General features: G+C 31.7%; 1 protein-coding gene across 1 annotated transcript in view; it reads left to right on the top strand.

Moving 5' to 3' along the window:
- Positions 1–313: 313 nt before the first annotated feature.
- Positions 314–22,762, top strand: part of LOC139902499 (protein ROOT HAIR DEFECTIVE 3-like) — a 163,773-nt gene continuing 141,324 nt past the window's right edge. The window contains exons 1-2 of the mRNA XM_071885112.1: positions 314–327; positions 489–808. Of these exons, the coding sequence (XP_071741213.1) occupies positions 314–327; positions 489–808 (334 nt within the window). The remainder of the gene's footprint in view (positions 328–488; positions 809–22,762) is intronic.

Below are 22,762 nucleotides of genomic sequence, written 5' to 3'. Positions count from 1 at the left end.
GACATATTTCAAAAGACGTTGCATTTGAGTCTTTGAGTTCATCAAGATTATTATTAAGTCAATTATATTTGGATATATTATGAAATGCTATACATGCTTGTCAACTGTTGATGTAACGAAAGTTTGTCTTTTAAAAACGAATGCAATGTTTGTAAAATGTATCATATAGAGGTCAATTACCTCGCGATGTAATCAACTTTCGTGAATCGTTTGTAATCGATATGTACTTCGTCCGGATGGATTAGGACGGGTCTTCACATTGCTGCTTCCACTACTGCACCTGAAGTGGAAGATGAAATCATAGTGAATCCTCATGTTCTTAAAAAGGTAATTAACAATATTGTCAAGGATGTTCTACTTGATGAACCTGTCACTGAACCAACGGGTGACATTGCATCTGCTGCTGCTACCGATGCACAGAATGTTATTTTGGATACTAGTACTTGTGCTACTTTTCCATCTGATGTTATCATGGATGCTGGTAAAAGTGCTACTTTTCCATCAGACTCTGGTGCACAGGGTAATATTGTTCAGGAGGTTCTTGATTTTGATAATGCTGCCACTACCACTGTTACTTCAACTGTTGTTACTACTGAAGTGGTTACTAGTGGTCGCTTGCATGCTGGTGCTGTTTCCTGGCCTTCGTTTCTCCAGGATGTTAGCTATGTTTCCAAAGAGCCAAAGGTGGACACTGATGCTACTAGTGTTATTCCGGACGTTTCTGATCTTCAATCAAGACAATTTATTACTGTGGATTCCACTGGTAATCTACAGGTGTCTGATTCCACACCGGATAATTTCTTTAAAGGTACTGCAGATACTGCTCCTTCACCTACTGCACAGTTACCTACTGCTGCTACTGGTTCTACGAAACCCGTTATGGATGCTGGTACCTCTGCATCTACCACTACTGACTCTTCTTAGGCTACTGTTTCTGCTGAGAAGAAACCATATGTGTGCCAGGTGCCAGATCCTGATGAAGTTGTACCTAACTGCATCTATCGAGGAGCGTCTATCACTCCCGGAGTTGCTCTGCTGGTGGATCAGCTAACTATTGATCCTCAAACTGCCATAGTCTCAGCTAGCAAATTGCCTCACGAGGAGCTGACTGAACTATTGTCTCAGCTTGATCGACCAGCTAGAGAAGAAGTTTATGAGAGGCTGACTACTTTAAAACAGATCAACGAGCAGCCATATTATCATTATTTTGGCATGGCTCCAGCTGCTTCTCCATGGCCTGGTACATGTGTAGTGACCCGAACTTTTCCATGTTTATATATATATATTAATTGAGATTGATATTTACATGATTAAATGTTTCCAACATGTTAAGTAATCAAACTTGTTAAGACTTGATTAATTGAAATATGTTTCATATAGACAATTGACCACCAAAGTTGACCGGTGATTCACGAACGTTAAAACTTGTAAAAACTATATGATGACATATATATGGATATATATATAGTTAACATGATAATATGATAAGTAAACATATCATTAAGTATATTAACAATGAACTACATATGTAAAAACAAGACTACTAACTTAATGATTTTTAAACGAGACATATATGTAACGATTATCGTTGTAAAGACATTTAATGTATATATATCATATTAAGAGATATTCATACATGATAATATCATGATAATATAATAATTTAAAATCTCATTTGATATTATAAACATTGGGTTAACAACATTTAACAAGATCGTTAACCTAAAGGTTTCAAAACAACACTTACATGTAACGACTAACGATGACTTAACGACTCAGTTAAAATGTATATACATGTAGTGTTTTAATATGTATTTATAAACTTTTGAAAGACTTCAATACACTTATCAAAATACTTCTACTTAACAAAAATTCTTACAATTACATCCTCATTCAGTTTCATCAACAATTCTACTCGTATGCACCCGTATTCGTACTCGTACAATACACAGCTTTTAGATGTATGTACTATTGGTATATACACTCCAATGATCAGCTCTTAGCAGCCCATGTGAGTCACCTAACACATGTGGGAACCATCATTTGGCAACTAGCATGAAATATCTCATAAAATTACAAAAATATGAGTAATCATTCATGACTTATTTACATGAAAACAAAATTACATATCCTTTATATCTAATCCATACACCAACGACCAAAAACACCTACAAATACTTTCATTCTTCAATTTTCTTCATCTAATTAATCTCTCTCAAGTTCTATCTTCAAGTTCTAAGTGTTCTTCATATATTCTACAAGTTCTAGTTACATAAAATCTAGAATACTTTCAAGTTTGCTAGCTCACTTCCAATCTTGTAAGGTGATCATCCAACCTCAAGAAATCTTTGTTTCTTACAGTATGTTATCATTCTAATACAAGGTAATAATCATATTCAAACTTTGGTTCAATTTCTATAACTATAACAATCTTATTTCAAGTGATGATCTTACTTGAACTTGTTTTCGTGTCATGATTCTGCTTCAAGAACTTCGAGCCATCCAAGGATCCGTTGAAGCTAGATCCATTTTTCACTTTTCTAGTAGGTTTATCCAAGGAACTTAAGGTAGTAATGATGTTCATAACATCATTCAATTCATACATATAAAGCTATCTTATTCGAAGGTTTAAACTTGTAATCACTAGAACATAGTTTAGTTAATTCTAAACTTGTTCGCAAACAAAAGTTAATCCTTCTAACTTGACTTTTAAAATCAACTAAACACATGTTCTATATCTATATGATATGCTAACTTAATGATTTAAAACCTGGAGACACGAAAAACACCGTAAAACCGGATTTACGCCGTCGTAGTAACACCGCGGGCTGTTTTGGTTTAGTTAATTAAAAACTATGATAAACTTTGATTTAAAAGTTGTTATTCTGAGAAAATGATTTTTATTATGAACATGAAACTATATCCAAAAATTATGGTTAAACTCAAAGTGGAAGTATGTTTTCTAAAATGGTCATCTAGACGTCGTTCTTTCGACTGAAATGACTACCTTTACAAAAACGACTTGTAACTTATTTTTCCGACTATAAACCTATACTTTTTCTGTTTATATTCATAAAATAGAGTTCAATATGAAACCATAGCAATTTGATTCACTCAAAACGGATTTAAAATGAAGAAGTTATGGGTAAAACAAGATTGGATAATTTTTCTCATTTTAGCTACGTGAAAATTTGTAACAAATCTATTCCAACCATAACTTAATCAACTTGTATTGTATATTATGTAATCTTGAGATACCATAGACACGTATACAATGTTTCGACCTATCATGTCGACACATCTATATATATTTCGGAACAACCATAGACACTCTATATGTGAATATTGGAGTTAGCTATACAGGGTTGAGGTTGATTCCAAAATATATATAGTTTGAGTTGTGATCAATACTGAGATACGTATACACTGGGTCGTGGATTGATTCAAGATAATATTTATCGATTTATTTCTGTACATCTAACTGTGGACAACTAGTTGTAGGTTACTAACGAGGACAGCTGACTTAATAAACTTAAAACATCAAAATATATTAAAAGTGTTGTAAATATATTTTGAACATACTTTGATATATATGTATATATTGTTATAGGTTCGTGAATCAACCAGTGGCCAAGTCTTACTTCCCGACGAAGTAAAAATCTGTGAAAGTGAGTTATAGTCCCACTTTTAAAATCTAATATTTTTGGGATGAGAATACATGCAGGTTTTATAAATGATTTACAAAATAGACACAAGTACGTGAAACTACATTCTATGGTTGAATTATCGAAATCGAATATGCCCCTTTTTATTAAGTCTGGTAATCTAAGAATTAGGGAACAGACACCCTAATTGACGCGAATCCTAAAGATAGATCTATTAGGCCTAACAAACCCCATCCAAAGTACCGGATGCTTTAGTACTTCGAAATTTATATCATATCCGAAGGGTGTCCCGGAATGATGGGGATATTCTTATATATGCATCTTGTTAATGTCGGTTACCAGGTGTTCACCATATGAATGATTTTTATCTCTATGTATGGGGTGTGTATTGAAATATGAAATCTTGTGGTCTATTATTATGATTTGATATATATAGGTTAAACCTATAACTCACCAACATTTTTGTTGACGTTTTAAGCATGTTTATTCTCAGGTGATTATTAAGAGCTTCCGCTGTCGCATACTTAAATAAGGACAAGATTTGGAGTCCATTCTTGTATGATATTGTGTAAAAACTGCATTCAAGAAACTTATTTTGTTGTAACATATTTGTATTGTAAACCATTATGTAATGGTCGTGTGTAAACAGGATATTTTAGATTATCATTATTTGATAATCTACGTAAAGCTTTTTAAACCTTTATTGATGAAATAAAGGTTATGGTTTGTTTTAAAATGAATGCAGTCTTTGAAAAACGTCTCATATAGAGGTCAAAACCTCGCAACGAAATCAATTAATATGGAACATTTTTAATCAATAAGAACGGGACATTTCAACATGGAGGCCGCTCAAGTTCATCAGAGATCCCACTACTGGTAAATATGTTAATCAGAATATTTCTGATTTGCCGGTACCTTCTGATTCATCAGCTTCTTCCTCATCATCTTCTTCTGATGGTGATGCTGATAAAGGTACTGGTAAGGATGAACCAGTCACTCATGATAATGTGACTGGCACTAAAGACAAACCAGTGGATCTCACTGATGATGCTGTTAATGATGCTGACAAGAATACCAGTGGTTCTAAACCTTCGGGTGAAGGTAAAAATGAAGGTGATCATGGTGACGAGTCAGATTCTGACCTTCCACCTCCACCACCCCACAGAGGTAGTTCTGTGTTAGCTGCTACTGACCACCCCTCAACCAACTATGTTAAATTTAATGCTGATGAGGTGGCTGACATCTCCACCCTGGCTGTCTATAAGACACTCGCAGAGGTTACACCTGATCTACAATCCACCATTCGTACTGCTATTTTTGATAGTGTGACTGAAGCCATATGTAACGCTGGGCAAGTTACCACTTCCAATATTGAAGCCCAGCTCAAACAAGTATGTGCCTTTGCAGATCTTGTCGTGGCTGCCATTGTCAAACAACATGAAGAGGAGGAGGACTTAAAGAAATGAATCATCTCTCACAATGAGTATACTGAGGATATTGCCCGTCTTCAAGCTGATTTGGACGCTGCTAATCGCAGAATTCTTTTTCTTAATGAAGAAAATACGGTGCTGCATGAGAGATTGGATTCGCAAGAACAGTAAATGGCTAACATGATTCCTGCTTCTGCCTATGTTCAGATGGTAGAAAATATGCAACGACTGGCTGCCCTACAGGGTGATGTTAGGGCCATTATTGAATAGATGGCTATGGGTGTTGTAAGGAATGAAGTTAGGTCTTCCAACCTCCTTTTTCGATAATTTGGCGTGGATCATGGTGCCCATCTTACTCCTGAAGTTACTGACTGGAACAATTTTGCATTCTCTGTTCCAGATTCAGATAGTGACCTTGATGCACAGGTCTTCCCTGTTCACCTTTCTGCCCCTGCTGATGACAAAAAGGGGGAGAAGAAATCTAAAAAGAAACTCAAAAAGAGAAAACAATCAGAGGGGAAGCATGAGCATGAAAAGGCTCCTAAACAACCAAGGAGGGATGGTGATGGTGATGGTGATGGTGGTGATGGTACTACTGGTCAAGACTCTGGCACTAAGCCTAGCAACGCTCATACTGAAGCTGGTGTACAGGCAGCTGGTGAATCTCAACCCAGTGTGTCTGCCACATCAGTGGATGATATTGGTTCTGGCAGTAAGCCCAGTGATGTTTCTGCATTGGCAGTTTCTGAAGCTTTTGTTGTCTCTCAAACTTTTGAAAGAAGAATGAAAAGAAAACTGAAGAGACATCAGAAGAGACAGCAAGAATTAAATGATGCCTTCAATGTCAAATGGGATGCCTATGTTGCTCTTAAATGCCACAGAATTGAGCATAGGAGATGGCTGACCCTAAAAAAGAGGGACATTGATGATGACCTGATTGGTATTGATAAATTCAAAAAGGATGCACGAAAAAGAAATGCTAAATTCATGGTCAAATACGACAAAAAGAAGGCAACGTTGTATGCTGAGCGAGCAGACAGGATCAAACGGATTACTCTTGAAGAAATGAAAGATTATCTTGCATCTACTGAGTCAGGGGGAGGAGTTAGAGCTGACATTTTTATGAAGTGGTTAGATGCTATGTTAGAAACCAGCTCATCTTCTCGCCCAACATCTTCTGCACAGCCAGCTACACAACATAAGCCAGCAGAAACAATCAATCTTGATGATGATGATATTCAGGGGGAGCATCTTGCTATCATTCCCTACCCGCCTCCACTTAAGCCAGTATCAACACAAGAACCATCAGCTGAACCCATGCCCATAGATAAACAAAGGGTGAAATCTGCTCCTAGGGACAATCAGCCCCTAAGGAAAGGACCCTTATTTGAGGCAGCTGATGAAGATACTGAGGTGGTTGTACCAGCTAATACTAATCAGTCAGCTAGTACTGAAGACACAGCAAGGAGTGCTGTGAATGAAGACCCAGCCAGAAGTGTGCTGCTGGGTGTTACAAGTGTTGAAGACCCAGCCAAGGTGGTTGAGTTGGGTGCTAATAAAGATGATGATATGGTTAATCGTGCTGACTTTACAGTCTGGGGTAGTGGAGATCACTTATTTGTTCAATCCCCTCTCTCCCCAGACCCTCACTTATTTTAACAGAACAAAGAATAATCGTGTCAATCAGTTTCCAGTGAGTTCATCTGGCATAGGTGAATCAATCATGTATCCTCCATCTTCCCCAAAACGTCATGGTAAATACAGAACTTGGGAAGATGATTCAGTTACCCATGGTGAGCCAGACTTATTTAAAATGAATCCAGATGAAAGAGATGCTTACAGGCTGGAGATCACTGTACAAGAATTGCTTGAGCAAAGACAAGCTGCTATTAATGAAAGGATACGCCAAGTTAGGTTGCTGCATCATCCTCTTGATCAGCCACTCTACATCACTGCCTTGACTTATGGCATTGAAATTGGTGTATACTTAAACAACAGTGGTCAAAGGTGAAATGTCTCGTTCTTATTGATTAAAAACGTTCCATATTAATTGATTTCGTTGCGAGGTTTTGACCTCTATATGAGACGTTTTTCAAAGACTGCATTCATTTTAAAACAACCCATAACCTTTATTTCATCAATAAAGGTTTAAAAAGCTTTACGTAGATTATCAAATAATGATAATCTAAAATATCCTGTTTACACACGACCATTACATAATGGTTTACAATACAAATATGTTACAACAAAATAAGTTTCTTGAATGCAGTTTTTACACAATATCATACAAGCATGGACTCCAAATCTCGTCCTTATTTAAGTATGCGACAGCGGAAGCTCTTAATAATCACCTGAGAATAAACATGCTTAAAACATCAACAAAAATGTTGGTGAGTTATAGGTTTAACCTATATATATCAAATCATAATAATAGACCACAAGATTTCATATTTCAATACACATCCCATACATAGAGATAAAAATCATTCATATGGTGAACACCTGGTAACCGACATTAACAAGATGCATATATAAGAATATCCCCATCATTCCGGGACACCCTTCGGATATGATATAAATTTCGAAGTACTAAAGCATCCGGTACTTTGGATGGGGTTTGTTAGGCCCAATAGATCTATCTTTAGGATTCGCGTCAATTAGGGTGTCTGTTCCCTAATTCTTAGATTACCAGACTTAATAAAAAGGGGCATATTCGATTTCGATAATTCAACCATAGAATGTAGTTTCACGTACTTGTGTCTATTTTGTAAATCATTTATAAAACCTGCATGTATTCTCATCCCAAAAATATTAGATTTTAAAAGTGGGACTATAACTCACTTTCACAGATTTTTACTTCGTCGGGAAGTAAGACTTGGCCACTGGTTGATTCACGAACCTATAACAATATATACATGTATATCAAAGTATGTTCAAAATATATTTATAACATTTTTAATATATTTTGATGTTTTAAGTTTATTAAGTCAGCTGTCCTCGTTAATAACCTACAACTAGTTGTCCACAGTTAGATGTACAGAAATAAATCGATAAATATTATCTTGAATCAATCCACGACCCGGTGTATACGTATCTCAGTATTGATCACAACTCAAACTATATATATTTTGGAATCAACCTCAACCCTGTATAGCTAACTCCAACATTCACATATAGAGTGTCTATGGTTGTTCCGAAATATATATAGATGTGTCGACATGATAGGTCGAAACATTGTATACGTGTCTATGGTATCTCAAGATTACATAATATACAATACAAGTTGATTAAGTTATGGTTGGAATAGATTTGTTACCAATTTTCACGTAGCTAAAATGAGAAAAAAATTATCCAATCTTGTTTTACCCATAACTTCTTCATTTTAAATCCGTTTTGAGTGAATCAAATTGCTATGGTTTCATATTGAACTCTATTTTATGAATCTAAATAGAAAAAGTATAGGTTTATAGTCGGAAAAATAAGTTACAAGTCGTTTTTGTAAAGGTAGTCATTTCAGTCGAAAGAACGACGTCTAGATGACCATTTTAGAAAACATACTTCCACTTTGAGTTTAACCATAATTTTTGGATATAGTTTCATGTTCGTAATAAAAATCATTTTCTCAGAATAACAACTTTTAAATCAAAGTTTATCATAGTTTTTAATTAACTAACCCAAAACAGCCCGCGGTGTTACTACGACGGCGTAAATCCGGTTTTACGGTGTTTTTCGTGTTTCCAGGTTTTAAATCATTAAGTTAGCATATCATATAGATATAGAACATGTGTTTATTTGATTTTAAAAGTTAAGTTAGAAGGATTAACTTTTGTTTGCGAACAAGTTTAGAATTAACTAAACTATGTTCTAGTGATTACAAGTTTAAACCTTCGAATAAGATAGCTTTATATGTATGAATCGAATGATGTTATGAACATAATTACTACCTTAAGTTCCTTGGATATCCTTACTGGAAAATAGAAAAATGGATCTAGCTTCAACGGATCCTTGGATGGCTCGAAGTTCTTGAAGCAGAATCATGACACCAAAACAAGTTCAAGTAAGATCATCACTTGAAATAAGATTGTTATAGTTATAGAAATTGAACCAAAGTTTGAATATGATTATTACCTTGTATTAGAATGATAACCTACTGTAAGAAACAAAGATTTCTTGAGGTTGGATGATCACCTTACAAGATTGGAAGTGAGCTAGCAAACTTGAAAGTATTCTTGATTTTATGTAACTAGAACTTGTAGAATATATGAAGATCACTTAGAACTTGAAGATAGAACTTGAAATAGATCAATTAGATGAAGAAAATTGAAGAATGAAAGTGTTTGTAGGTGTTTTTGGTCGTTGGTGTATGGATTAGATATAAAGGATATGTAATTTTGTTTTCATGTAAATAAGTCATGAATGATTACTCATATTTTTGTAATTTTATGAGATATTTCATGCTAGTTGCCAAATGATGGTTCCCACATGTGTTAGGTGACTCACATGGGCTGCTAAGAGCTGATCATTAGAGTGTATATACCAATAGTACATACATCTAAAAGTCGTGTATTGTACGAGTACGAATACGGGTGCATACGAGTAGAATTGTTGATGAAACTGAATGAGGATGTAATTGTAAGCATTTTTGTTAAGTAGAAGTATTTTGATAAGTGTATTGAAGTCTTTAAAAAGTGTATAAATACATATTAAAACACTACATGTATATACATTTTAACTGAGTCGTTAAGTTATCGTTAGTCGTTACATGTAAGTGTTGTTTTGAAACCTTTAGGTTAACGATCTTGTTAAATGTTGTTAACCCAATGTTTATAATATCAAATGAGATTTTAAATTATTATATTATCATGATATTATCATGTATGAATATCTCTTAATATGATATATATACATTAAATGTCTTTACAACGATAATCGTTACATATATGTCTCGTTTAAAAATCATTAAGTTAGTAGTCTTGTTTTTACATATGTAGTTCATTGTTAATATACTTAATGATATGTTTACTTATCATAGTATCATGTTAACTATATATATATCCATATATATATGTCATCATATAGTTTTTACAAGTTTTAACGTTCGTGAATCACCGGTCAACTTGGGTGGTCAATTGTCTATATGAAACATATTTCAATTAATCAAGTCTTAACAAGTTTAGTTGCTTAACATGTTGGAAACACTTAATCATGTAAATAACAATTTCATTTAATATATATATAAACATGGAAAAGTTCGGGTCACTACAAAAGGCACTCTACTGATGAGGAGAAAGCTCAATTTCAAGAGGCTCGCAAGCTGGGTATGGATCTAAGGGAGTATCGTGCTGCCCTTAGAACTGAAGAGGGTAGAAAGATGATTGAAATAGCAAAATCCCTGAAAAATCACTGCCGACGATTATTTGTTGGGCCTACAAGCTGAAATTCAAAGAAGGGAGGCTGCTGATGTTGAACTTGCTGAGAGGGTAAGGCTTCAGGACATAGAAGACAAATTGGCAGCTGATAGAAAGCAAGAGGCTGAATCCTTAAAGTTAGCCAAAGCCATTGTCAAAGAACAGGATAAGGCACTTGATGAAATGGAAACTGCTGAGAAAGCACCTGCTACTGCTCCTATAGAATCTGTCCGTACCATTGAATTTCCTGATCATTATTATAGGAGTAGGTATGGTGATGTGATGAATAGAAGATCCAATCCCAGCAGGATCATCAAAGTGAACAGAGGGTCAAAAATAGCTTTCAATGTCATGAGGGAGAATAAGGTTCAAGAAAGAATAAACTGTGACGAGTTAAGATCCCTTGGATTTAGTGAATGGATGGAGATCTTGGAGTATTTCATTGGTAAAGGTGAAAGTGCTATCAAAAATACACTTAAATCTGAACTCCAACAGCTCTTCAAGAAAGCAACAAGGTTTGGGAATGCACCAGTGGTGAATGTAGAAGAAGTCCTTTCTCAAAAGCCTAAAGCAAAGCAATCTACTGGTGAAGGACCAACCGAAAGAGGCCCCATCATTCTACCTCCTCATATCCCTGTATTTGACCCTGCTGATGTATCTTATCTGTTCCCTGAAGCCTGGAGAATCAAACAAGAGGAGCTGTCTGAAGAAGAACGAGATAAAGATAAAGATAGATAGTCTCCTATGTGCTCAAATTGTATCTTTTGTTTAATTCACTTTTCATTTTGCTGTTGTTATAATTACTGTACATACTGTGTTGTAATGAAAGTGAAATGAGTTTCTCTTCAAAATCATATCAAATTATAAGATATGGATAACTCAGCAAAAGATCCCAAAAACAAACTTAAAAAGGGACAAATTTACTACCTATTTTTCATTAGGTCCCTCGGTGCTGACTTTAGTGTTTTCTCTATATGTCATAGGTTTTGTCATCATCAAATAGGGGGGAGATTGTTGAGTCTCCAAAATAATTAAGGATTTAATTATGACAAAACTGTAATTTATTTGCACTAAAAAGTTATGTGCAGTCAGCACAAGTTTGTTCATGTATAGACAGCAGATATAGCTGTGTCAAGTGTTTAGTTTGCTGCTCAGTCTACCAGCACAAGGTAGACAGTGTTCTTTAATCAGCACATGATGTGTACTCAGCAAATCAAGAACATGAAGTGGCTCAACAATGAAGAACCAGCACAGCTGGAATGCAGCTTACTACACAAGACAGCTATGCTCCATTATAAGCATAGTAGTTTCCCGAGTGGTCTACATCAATGGTACTATTCAACAGAAGTCTAAGACAAAGTTGAACAGAAAAGGACACGTGTCGACGGCTGACAAGTGACCTTACAAGACCACGTGGGAATGCAGAAGTTTAACGCATGTGCAGACATGGGCTATACTTTGTCAACACCTAGGGAACACAACATTCTATTTGTATAATCAAATAGTGGTGCCAAACCGAATTGGGGTGTTCCTGCAAATAGCTACCAAAGAGGAAAGAAGAGAGCATGCTCTCTGATATAGTTATCTCAACAAGTACAGACATCCTATGTACCAGTGGACAATAGAACCATTACACGGTTAATGAGACTACTATAAATTGTTGTATCCACTATTGTAACAACTAGTGGTGTGGGTTTATTTTTTATAGAGTTAAAACGTGTAATAGCTGTTAGTTTACCTCTTAGCTATAATCTAGGTAATCTGTATCAACCAACTATCATTCCGCCAATGATAGTTGTGATTCTTTGTGATTCAATTAATAAAGAATAACTGTTGAAAATTACCTGTGATTCTATTTATTTGCATGCTTGAATACTAATCGAGTTTAACTGTTAAGTTATCTTGAAAGAAATTGTATTCACCCCCCTCTACAATACTCCTGTTGTTATCAAGGGACCAACACAACAACATTATCGTATTATTAATATTATTATCAATATTGTTATTATTAGTATCATTATTAAAATAATTAATAAAAATTATTATTTTAATTATTATCATTGTTACTTTTAGTGTTAATATTAGTATTATTAACTATATTTTTTCTATTTATTATTATTAATGGTATTTCTATTGTTAATAAACAGTATAATTATTAATAATAATTATTATTATTATTATTTATTATTATTATTGTAAGATAATTATTATTAACATTATTAGAATTAATATTTACATATAATACTTAATTATTTATAGAATTTGAATATAATTTAATAAACAGAAAGAGGGATTTCGTACAAGATAGTTGCACATCACAATCATACTTTAGTTCCTATCTTAAATTCTATTTCAAAAGTCGAACCCTATCACTGAGGATTACAAAATTTGTTAGCTATCAGCTTCACCTTTTATTTTATTTTTATTTTTCTTCCTATACCCGTTTTGTCTGAGAGTAGTAGCATCGACACATTTTTCCACCATATAACAAACAATTTGTCTCAGGTTGTTGAGGAATCATTCGTTTAACCACTACCATTATCAATTATATTACCCTTAACTGCCATTATCTGATAATTCAAACAGAAAAGATAGAAAACACTGCTCATCACTCTGTTCTTGAACTCAGATGATCAAAAGCTCGAATTCCTACGATTTTTCAAAATCTGTTAAAACAGTTCTGTTAGGAATTGTCTATTAAAACTTTCTGCAAAATTTCAAGTCTTAATTTCTCTTAACGAATTCTAATTTTACGAGTTAAAGCTTCGGTTGAAAAGTCAAACAGTATGAATTTGGGTCGAATTCGAATTGCCTGTTAAGATTTATGTCCAATTAAAAATTTCCAAGGTTTCAGCAAAGGATTTACTACATACTTTGTGTAGTAATCATAATCTAAAACTGCTTGAATCTTCAAATCAAATTATTAGTTTTTTTGTGTTCATCCGTGAGTACAGATACACACACATATATATTTTTTGTTGTTGTCTGTCGAACAAATGATCCTATTATATTTCAGTTCTGTTTCAACTTTCATTCCTAATCCAAACTTTAACTCACCATATTGTTTGAGGATTGCTATGGTCGATTGAGTCTGTGAAAACGAAGGAGGAGAAACCAAAGCCATTTAAAACAGGTTATAAATATTTCTGTGGGATATTATTCGGAAAAGAAAGACAGATCAGAGGGTGGAGTGGTATGTTGGTTAGCAGGAGGTCTCGGGTTCGAGCCAGGTTCGGAACATTATTTTTTTTTAACTAATTTCCTTGAAGGTAGTTTTTATTTCAAATATTAATATTATGATTATTAATGATATTATCATAATTATTATTGTTCTTATTATTATCATTATGATTTCTATTATTATTGTTGTTATTATTATTATTAACTAGTATTACTATTAAATGTAATTATTACTATCATTATTCTAATTATCATCATTAACTTAGTTATATTTAATAGAATAAGTAGTAGTATTAGTAGTATTATTATTATTATTATTATTATTATTATTATTATTATTATTATTATTATTATTATTATTATTATTATTATTATTATTATTGCAATTAAGAGTATTACTATTATATATTCATTGTTATCTAGATCAAAATCAATAATTGAAGTTTTATTAAAATCCTATAATTATTAGTATTATCAATATAGGTATTACTATTATCAATATAGTTATAATTAATATTAAACGATACAAATTATTATTATCTTCATTTGTATTAGTGCATGTAACATTTTATAATTATTAATATTATTAATATTAACATAGGTATAATTATTAATATTACCATTTTTCATGATTATCAATAACAAGTACTGTTAATATTAAAAATTAATATAAATACTATTAAAAGTGTCATTTCTTTAAGTCTATATATTTTTTTCCCTAAAACTAATATTAATACTATCATTAATATTATTAAAAGTATGAAAATTATTATTATTATCATTATAAATATTCTAGAGTTATTATAACTAGTATTTTGTAAACAGGAAGAGTAATTAAATAAAAATATATTTAACAACCATAATTTAATAATATTAATACTTTTATTTATCTAAAATACACAAAATGGATATATAATAAAAATATATAAGTTATTAATATAAAAATTATCACTAATAATATAAATATTTGTTTGATTACAAGAATACGTTTAATACATATACGAATAATATAGGTTTGTGAATCCAAGGCCAACCCTACTTTTGTTCATTGTCGTCATATGTATTTTTACTACAAAATAAAATAGGTGAGTTCATTTGATTCCCTTTTTCTCTTTACATTTTTGGGATTGAGAATACATGCGCTACTTTTACAACTGCTTTATTAAATGCTTTTGAAATACATTTTGAACTGCGAATACATGAAATTCTTTTATAAATGTTTGACGAGATAGACACAAGCAAAACATTCCTCGAATGAATTATGTGGACGTGATAATTGCCACCATTGAATTATGTGGACGTGATAATTGCCACAACTGATATGATAATTTTTCCCCAGATTATTATTGCTTGGTAACCTAAGAATTAGGGAACATCACTAATTTTGAGAATTAGTGCACGCCTAATTGACGCGAATCCTAAAGGTAGCTACCGGGTTTAACACCCCCACCCAGAATGTTCACTAGACGAAAGGGCTAGTGGACGTGGTGTTTAGTACTTTGAAGTTTATATGATTATTATACAGACGAGATGTTCTGTTTAGGGGATATTATTATGCGCATTATATGTTAAGGTCGGTTACCAATCCAAGCTATGAAAGCAATAAAAAGTGAATGTTATGTATCGAGAGAATGATTTTATACACAGGTTATGTGTATGTTATTTTTGTGCACAAGATATGTGTACGGTTACTAAGATTTATGAAAGATGATTTCGTACACGAGAAAGGTGTACTGTATTTAAAAGATATCGCATGTACATTACAGGTGGGTATAGAATTCGGGCCTATTTGTACCATGCAGGATTTAAATCTTGTGGTCTATCAAAATGATGAATTTTATTATTTTATGATAAACCTATGAACTCACCAACCTTTTAGTTGACACTTGAAATCATGTTTATTCTCAGGTATGAAAGAAATCTTCCGATGTGCATTTGCTCATTTTAGAGATATTACTTGGAGTCATTCATGACATATTTCAAAAGACGTTGCATTCGAGTCATTGAGTTCATCAAGATTATTAGTAAGTCAATTATAGTTGAATATATTATGAAATGGTATGCATGCCGTTAACTTTCGATGTAAAGAAAGTTTGTCTTTTAAAAACGAATGCAATGTTTGTAAAATGTATCATATAGAGGTCAAGAACCTCGCGATATAATCAACTATTGTAAATCGTTTATAATCGATATGAACGAGGCATTTCACCTAGTTCTCTCTCGATCCCTTCAATGTATATATATATATATATATATATATATATATATATATATATATATATATATATATATATATATATATATATAAGTGTTTTAATTAAGAGGGAAACACTTTTTTTAGGGAAGTAAAATTTTTTTTTTTTTTTGAATTTTTTTTTCAAACATCAAGATCGCATGAAAATTTGAACATTTAAAAAAGACATTTTGTGATAAATGTTATTATTTTAGAATGAAAATGCTCGAAGAAATAAATGATAACATGTATCATATGTAATGTTTTAATTAAAGTTGTTTTTTGAGGTGTTAGAAATTAGGGTTTATAAATTAGGGTTTGAAAATTAGGGTTTAGGGTTTAGAAATTAGGATTTAGGGTTTAGGAATTAGGGTTTAGATTGAATTTTTAACACAAACGGTTTAGAGTTTAGGGTTCAGGGTTTTAACCGTAAACCCTAAACCCTAAACTCTAAATCGGGCTTAATTTTGAAAAGAAAACTTCACATAAGATGAAGAATAAAAACGATGAATAAAAACTTCAATTAAAACATTATTTGTTATTATTTATTTCTTCAAGCGTTTTCCGCCAAAATAATAACTCATCACAAAGTGTGTTTTTATATATTAATATTTTCATGTGATCTTAATGCTTGAATTTTTTTTTCAAAAATAAAAAATTACTTCCCCCCAAAAAAGTGCTCCCCTCTTGATGATGACTATATATATATATATATATATATATATATATATATATATATATATATATATATATATATAGGGGAGATCAAGGGATAAGTGGTATTTTTGGGATAAGGGGATAAGTAAAATGAGATTTTTATATCTTTTACATTCGAGCTCCAATTTAAAAAAAAATTCCATAATCTACTGATATTGTGTAGATTCATAAAACCTAAACCCTAAATCCTAACCCCTGAACCCTAAACTCTAAACCGTTCGTTTAAAAACTCGTTCTAAAACCCTAATTTCTAAACCCTAAACCCTAATTTCTAAACCCTAATTACTAAACCCTAAACACTGTTTTTTTTAATCAAAAGTCTTTTTTTTTTGTTTTTTGTTAAGATACATCTGCTGCATGAAAGGCAATTAACATGCATCAAACAGCATCGAAACAGTGGATAACATGCATCAGATGCATCTTAACGCTCCAGTTGAAGAAAAAAAAATTCTGAATCAGCACACTGAAAATAGATACCAGCCATTTTTTTTTAAATCGGAGTTGTTGAACTCGAGATATAAAAATCACAATATCACTTATCCCCTTATCCCACTTATACCCACTTAGCGCTGGATCTTCACCATATATATATATATATATATATATATATATATATATATATATATATATATATATATATATATATATATATATATATATATATATATATATATATATATATATATATGTGTGTGTGTGTGTGTGTGTGTGTGTGTGTGTGTGTGTATGTGTGTGTGTGACGACCCATAAATTTTTGACCAAATTTAAACTTAATCTTTATATGTTTCCGACACAATAAGCAAAGCCTGTAATGTTGAGTCTCAAAATTTGTGAACTGTTTACATGAAACCATTTGACTTTTGACTATTTCTGACTTAATCAATGGAGACTCGAAGAAGACGATCCCTTCCACCAACCAAATTCACCTCTTGGCGATGAACCTGAAGCACATACCGGCAAACCAGTCTGAAACACCATATTCACCCTCATTTCCAGGATATCTCGCAATGATTATATGATATCCCAAATTCTAAACCTTATTCATCCGCTCGTTCTGACCGACAATCATCCCGGAATAATAGAAGAAGTCAACGAACTTCGCGCTCGAGTAATCAATTTGGAGAATATGGTGCAAAATTTACCAGCTTCAGCAACATCACCGGCACCAACAGTACCATCAATAAGAGCACCAGTACCATTAACAATCCATGCCTCAACATCTCATTCTGTACCTCGAGCATAATCATCGTTCTACGTATCGTTTTACATCATTTATCTTTGTTCTAAATGACGAGTATATAATTTCTAATGTTTTAGAGATTATGTATTCTAGTTTTAATGATAAATCAAATGAGATTAATATTATATTAACTCATTAAATTCATGATTACATCTGAAGAAAATATATATGTATATATATTTTCATAAAGATTGTAATTAAAATTCTTTCGTACAAACTGTTAATGGTGAAAATATTTTAACGAGTAGGTAATACCCGATGAATATTTAGATTTCACATTAATAAGTTACACTGTACATTCTTTGAATCTGATTCAATAGTCATTTACTATCCTACTTACATCCACAAGATATACGAATCCGTTCACCACAGAATACCCATTTTCATCCAATTTCATATTTGGATTTTGATTTATCAGAATCCAACAAGTGGCATAATGAAGAAAACATTGGACAAAATAAAATTTGTTAGAAACAAACAAATTAACTATGAGAAATTTTGTTAAGAATCCACGCTAACTGTTCCTAGCTAACTGTTCCTAGCTAACTGGTTACATTTTATTTATCGCAATTTATTTATCGCAATTTTAATTCCCGCAATTTTATTTATCGTCATTTAATTTCTGTTATTTATTTTACGCACTTTAAATATCGGGACACGTATACGAGGTTTTGACATATCATATCGACGCATCTATATATATTATTTGGAATAACCATAGACACTCTATATGCAGTAATGCTTGAGTTAGCTATACAGGGTTGAGGTTAATTCTACAATAATATATATACTTTGAGTTGTGATCGAGTCTGAGACATGTACACGGGTCACGATACGTATTAATTAATTCGAATATTATATGTTATACTATATATGAATTATTGGACTGTTAACTGTGCACTATCGACTGTGGACTAATAACATTGGACAATTAAAATGAATTAAAATATTGATTATAACATATGAAACTAAACATTTCTTCAAGTTTGCCACTTGATTTCATCTTAAACAATATTTTGTATCTTGATGATTACCATCCCCGTTCAAACCCTTCGATATTCTTGAAAACCCTCGGTTTGATAACCGATGATCCAAATCCGTTAACTTTGAAAATGCTGACGAAGCAGCATGTTGTAGATGGTCTTAATGGCCAAAAGTTGATGATAAAGAATGGAACGCTCGATAGAAAATTTGGTACTGAAAAAAAAACGGATTGAGCTAACCACGAAGGAGACCAAATACAAATACAAGGGCCAAACCCTATATTCAAAGAATCCACATAATTCGGGATCCGATGAAATTTTTAGAGAATATCTTGCTCCTTACTCATGTTAAAATCTTGTGGAAAATATTTCTTCATCAACCTTCGAACTTAGAAATTCCATAATATCATCATAAATATCCTCGATATTTCTGAAGATATTTTCATAAGTATTCTTGTCCAAAATTATATACCTCTTCGTGCATTCTGTATTTCATTGGAAATTTCTGTAAAATCTAAGTATAATTACGAATGAATTCTAGAGAAGTGTTAAGAATTTGAGCATGAGTTAGTATAATATAATGACACTTGGCCAACGTGATTATATTACAGTAAGTCATGCTGGAAGTTCTAATGCAACATGATGATTCACAGATCATAACGTCATCATGTGCCATGTTACACGACTCGTTCAATCTGTTCAATCTCCGAACATATTAAGAAAATATATTCTTGATAGTTCTATACTTAGTGAATTTGGTAATTTGACAAATCAAATCGTGAGAATACGTTCCTTCGTGCTTAGAACTTTATAATCATTCGAAACTCCATACTTACGAATTCCGGACCATTACTCGCTTTACTAGAGGTCGAGAAGAAAATAAAAAGGCAAAGAGCTCCAAAATATAAGAGAAAATATAAAGCCCAATAACAACACGGAGGTTACAAACCGTGAATATTAATACGAATAGCAATATAAAGACACGGTAGAATTAAGAATAGTATCACCCCAAGGTAATAGTAGAAGTTAACAGAATTCCCCTGTGGAAGTTGGAAAAGGAGAATGATTGATGCGATAGTAAGGATAAGGACAAGGATCAGAACTGAATTAAGCATTTTCACAGTCTTTTGAATTTGGGAATTGAGTTTAGGAGAGATAAAAGTCATGGAACGGAAAAAGTTTAATTTATAAAGGAAATATCAGACAGAGTAATCAAGGCAGATCACCGTAATTAATTATAGAGATCTTAATTTCCTTATTCTCTGAAGAATCAAATCTTTTAGATTTCGAAGATTTTCTTTAAATCCCTTGAATTCCGGAAATTCAACCAAGACAACGTCAAAGAATTAGACGCACCTTATTTTCTAAATTCAACCATGACTGCATCAAAAGTAGAGACGAATATCTATTACCTTATCTCAATCTTTTGTGATAGCTTCACACATACACTTCGAATAATCGAATTGTTTTATCTATATTACTCAGTAATGATAAAAATCCATTTATCAACTCATATTCATCATAAAAACATTTATATTGTTAGCTATGACGACTTCGGTCAAATTTCGGGACGAAATTTCTTTAACGGGTAGGTACTGTGACGACCCGGAAATTTTCGACCAAATTTAAACTTAATCTTTATATGTTTCCGACACGATAAGCAAAACCTGTAATGTTGAGTCTCAAAATTTGTGAACTGTTTACATAAAACCGTTTGACTTTTGACTATTTCCGACAATTCGCGAACATCGATATATAAATAAATATGTAAATATATATGAAATTTATACATATGTAATATTGTAATATATATATATATATATATATATATATATATATATATATATATATATATATATATATATATATATATATATATATATATATATATATATATATATATATATATATATATATATATATATATATATATATATATATATATATAATTAATAAATATTAAAGCTTCAATAAAATATTATTAAATAAGGTTGTTATTATTATTAGCATATATATTGTAATGTATAAATATTAAATATTAGATACATGTTATTATAGATATAACCATTAAATATTACATAACTAATAAATGATACTAGAAAATGTAAAATAAACATATAGTTGTTATACTAATAATATTATTATTACTTTCATTATTATTATCAATATTGATATTAATATCAAAATCAGTATTATTAATAACAATGTTATGATATGTAAATTTAAGATGTTAAACGGAAAAATTATTATAAGAGTGATTAAAGATACAATTTTAATTATTGTTATAATTATTTATTATTATTATTACAAAAAAAATATCATTTTTATTAGAATTAATATTATCATATTATTATTTATCATTGCTAATTCCAATATCAATAATATTATTATTATTAGTAATATTATTATTAGTATTATTAATAGTATTAATATAATTATAGTTGTTAAATTCCAAAATTAAGAATTTAAAACAAATATATAAACACAGTTATATATATATACAGATATAAATTTAAATGTATGCAAAACATACAGATATATAGATATGGAGTCAGTATTGTTACTTATTATTATTTATTTGTTATTATTAATTATAATTATAATTATTAATATTATTTATAATCAAACAACGAGTACTAGAATGGAGTCAGTTCCTTGTAGCTTTCATACTGTGAATAATTGGTCCTTTCTGTCTCTAAATTTGTACGAGTCACAAACCAACCAGGAGTATAATCCAAATTCTGTTATAACTCAATTTCAACCTTTATTTTTTTTTTATTCGTTTCTGTTCTTTAATTGACAGTCGACACACAGGTTGCTATAAAACAATGCACTTACATTAAGATACAATGACATTCAATCAGTATTACCTCCTCAATATCAATTATCAATTTTTACAGCCCTAAATTGTCAAATTAAACAAAATACGAGCAGGAACACAGTTACCTGCCCTGTTTTAATTTAATTTTCCAAACACCTCGATTTCTTAATGAATTCCAAAATTTTGAATGCAGTTTTGTTAGTATTTGACTACTTAAATAACCTGCAAAATATCAAGTCCCAATTTGTATTATCGAGTAAGAAATTTTCGAGTCAAAGATTAGAACTGAAAAAGTCAACGATTGTTCTTCAATCGAATTTGAGTTTTCTGTTGAAGTTCAAGTAAAATTAAGGATTCAAAAAGTTTATACAATTGATTTAGAACATTTTTCATTTAATGATTGTAATCTAAAACATCCTAAATCTTGATTTTGATGTTTGAGTTTAAAAATGTTTTTGCGTACCTGTTATAAATTTTTATTTGATTTCTTTTGATTTCTAATAATTTAAATAAATCAATACGAGTTCTATTATTCAGTTACCAAATCTAAATGGTAAAAATTAAAACCTGGTTAAGCTGTCGACTCAATTCTGATGGTGAAGGAGAAGATATGTGATGCCCCGTACAAAACCATCGTGTACGATTCGTCAACAACGGGATCTTTACACGGTTGAATACTACATGCTGTTTGAAAACCAGTTTGCATTCATAAAAACATAGTGTTTACAAAAGATAACGTGCATCCTACGAATAGGAGCATAAACATAAGTATTTGACCCTAAGGTCATTACAAAGCCATTGTTTGAAATTAACATAAACTACGAATGCAACAGAAAAGTTCCATGAATGAGACATCTCTAGTAATGCAGCGGATAACTAATACAGCAGGTCCTTAACAGCAATTCAATAACAGCATGACATCAAGTCTAACAGCGGAAGCAATAAACCTCTAGGCACCTGAGAAATACACGCTTAAAAGTCAACACGAATGTTGGTGAGCTATAGTTTAAGTTGTAACAATAACGTAAGGTAGGCCACGAGATTTCAGTGCTGCAAACAGCGTATCAAAACAGTATGAAAAGTAT

This window comes from Rutidosis leptorrhynchoides, chromosome 3, assembly GCF_046630445.1.
Source record: "Rutidosis leptorrhynchoides isolate AG116_Rl617_1_P2 chromosome 3, CSIRO_AGI_Rlap_v1, whole genome shotgun sequence".
In the NCBI taxonomy this organism is placed as follows: domain Eukaryota; kingdom Viridiplantae; phylum Streptophyta; class Magnoliopsida; order Asterales; family Asteraceae; genus Rutidosis; species Rutidosis leptorrhynchoides.
The sequence above is the reverse complement of the archived record's forward strand: the minus strand, read 5'-3'. Positions and strand labels throughout refer to the sequence as shown.